The 965-nt window shown below is 65.1% G+C and overlaps 1 protein-coding gene across 1 annotated transcript; it reads left to right on the plus strand.

Moving 5' to 3' along the window:
* Positions 1–965, plus strand: PC9H_008611 (uncharacterized protein; the record flags this gene model as incomplete). Its single annotated transcript, XM_036778120.1, is given in 3 exon segments — positions 1–201; positions 218–414; positions 467–965. 3 exon segments carry the CDS (start codon positions 1–3, stop codon positions 963–965), a joined length of 897 nt encoding a protein of 298 aa, XP_036629548.1.

Raw genomic sequence — 965 nt, forward strand, 5'->3', positions numbered from 1 at the left:
ATGGCACCTCTCAACAAGCACGCCCTCGATAACACCAACAACAACGAGCGACGGCGGCAGGAGGAGAAACGACGGTGCGAGGACGAGAGTGTCGCGGAGGCAGATGCTCGGTTGGAGAAGGAGGCGGCGGCGGCGGCGGCGGGAGAAACAGCAGGCGCGGAAAGCCGCGGAGGACGCGCACGTGCGAGTGGCCGTCTCGGAGTACATTGCGGCGCAGGTGCGGATGGATGAAAACAAGGACGACACTGCTGAGGAGGCCATCAGCGCGGCGGCAGGGAGTAGCACGGGTGCCGGCACGCGGGAGGGGGCGAAGAAGGGTGCCAAGGGCGACGAAAGGGAAGAGCCCAAGGGGCCGTTGCGGAAGGAGCCTTGCCTCGGGTGCGTGCAACGCAACCTCGAGTGTCGTTCGCGCCTGTGAGTCCACATTCCTTTATTGTTTTAGCGCGCCTTGCTGACTTGTTTGTAGTGTGAAAGGGGCCCGCACTTGCTGGGAGTGCGTGGGCGGGGTCCGGGGCACGGCACGTGAAGCGCTGCCTGCTGTAACCGCGGAGCCGACAGTGGCGTCGTCGCTGGGTGACCTGGCCGTGCAGGTCTTTGACATGTCCGTACATGTCCTCGAGCGGTCACAGGCGTTATTGCGCCTGGAGGAGCGGCTTGGTGAGGTGGCAAACACGGTGGCGTGGATCGCCGGTGCAATGGGGGCGCCACCAGACGTGGCTGAGCGGGTGCGCAGAAAGGAGGGGGTACGGACGAAGTCGCCGCAGGCGGTGGGTTCGACGAGCGCGGAAGGTACGGAGGACGCAGGGGAAGAAATGGAGGTGGACGACGCGAAGGCTCCGTCGACCAGCGACACCGACAATGTGCAGGACGCAGAGCCGGCGGACACGACGGACGAGGAGGAGGGGATGGTTTGGGAAGGGACAGGGAAGGTGCTGTCGAGCGACGACGAGGAGGATAGCGAGTAG

This window comes from Pleurotus ostreatus, assembly GCF_014466165.1.
Source record: "Pleurotus ostreatus strain PC9 chromosome Unknown scaffold_6, whole genome shotgun sequence".
In the NCBI taxonomy this organism is placed as follows: Eukaryota; Fungi; Basidiomycota; class Agaricomycetes; order Agaricales; family Pleurotaceae; genus Pleurotus; species Pleurotus ostreatus.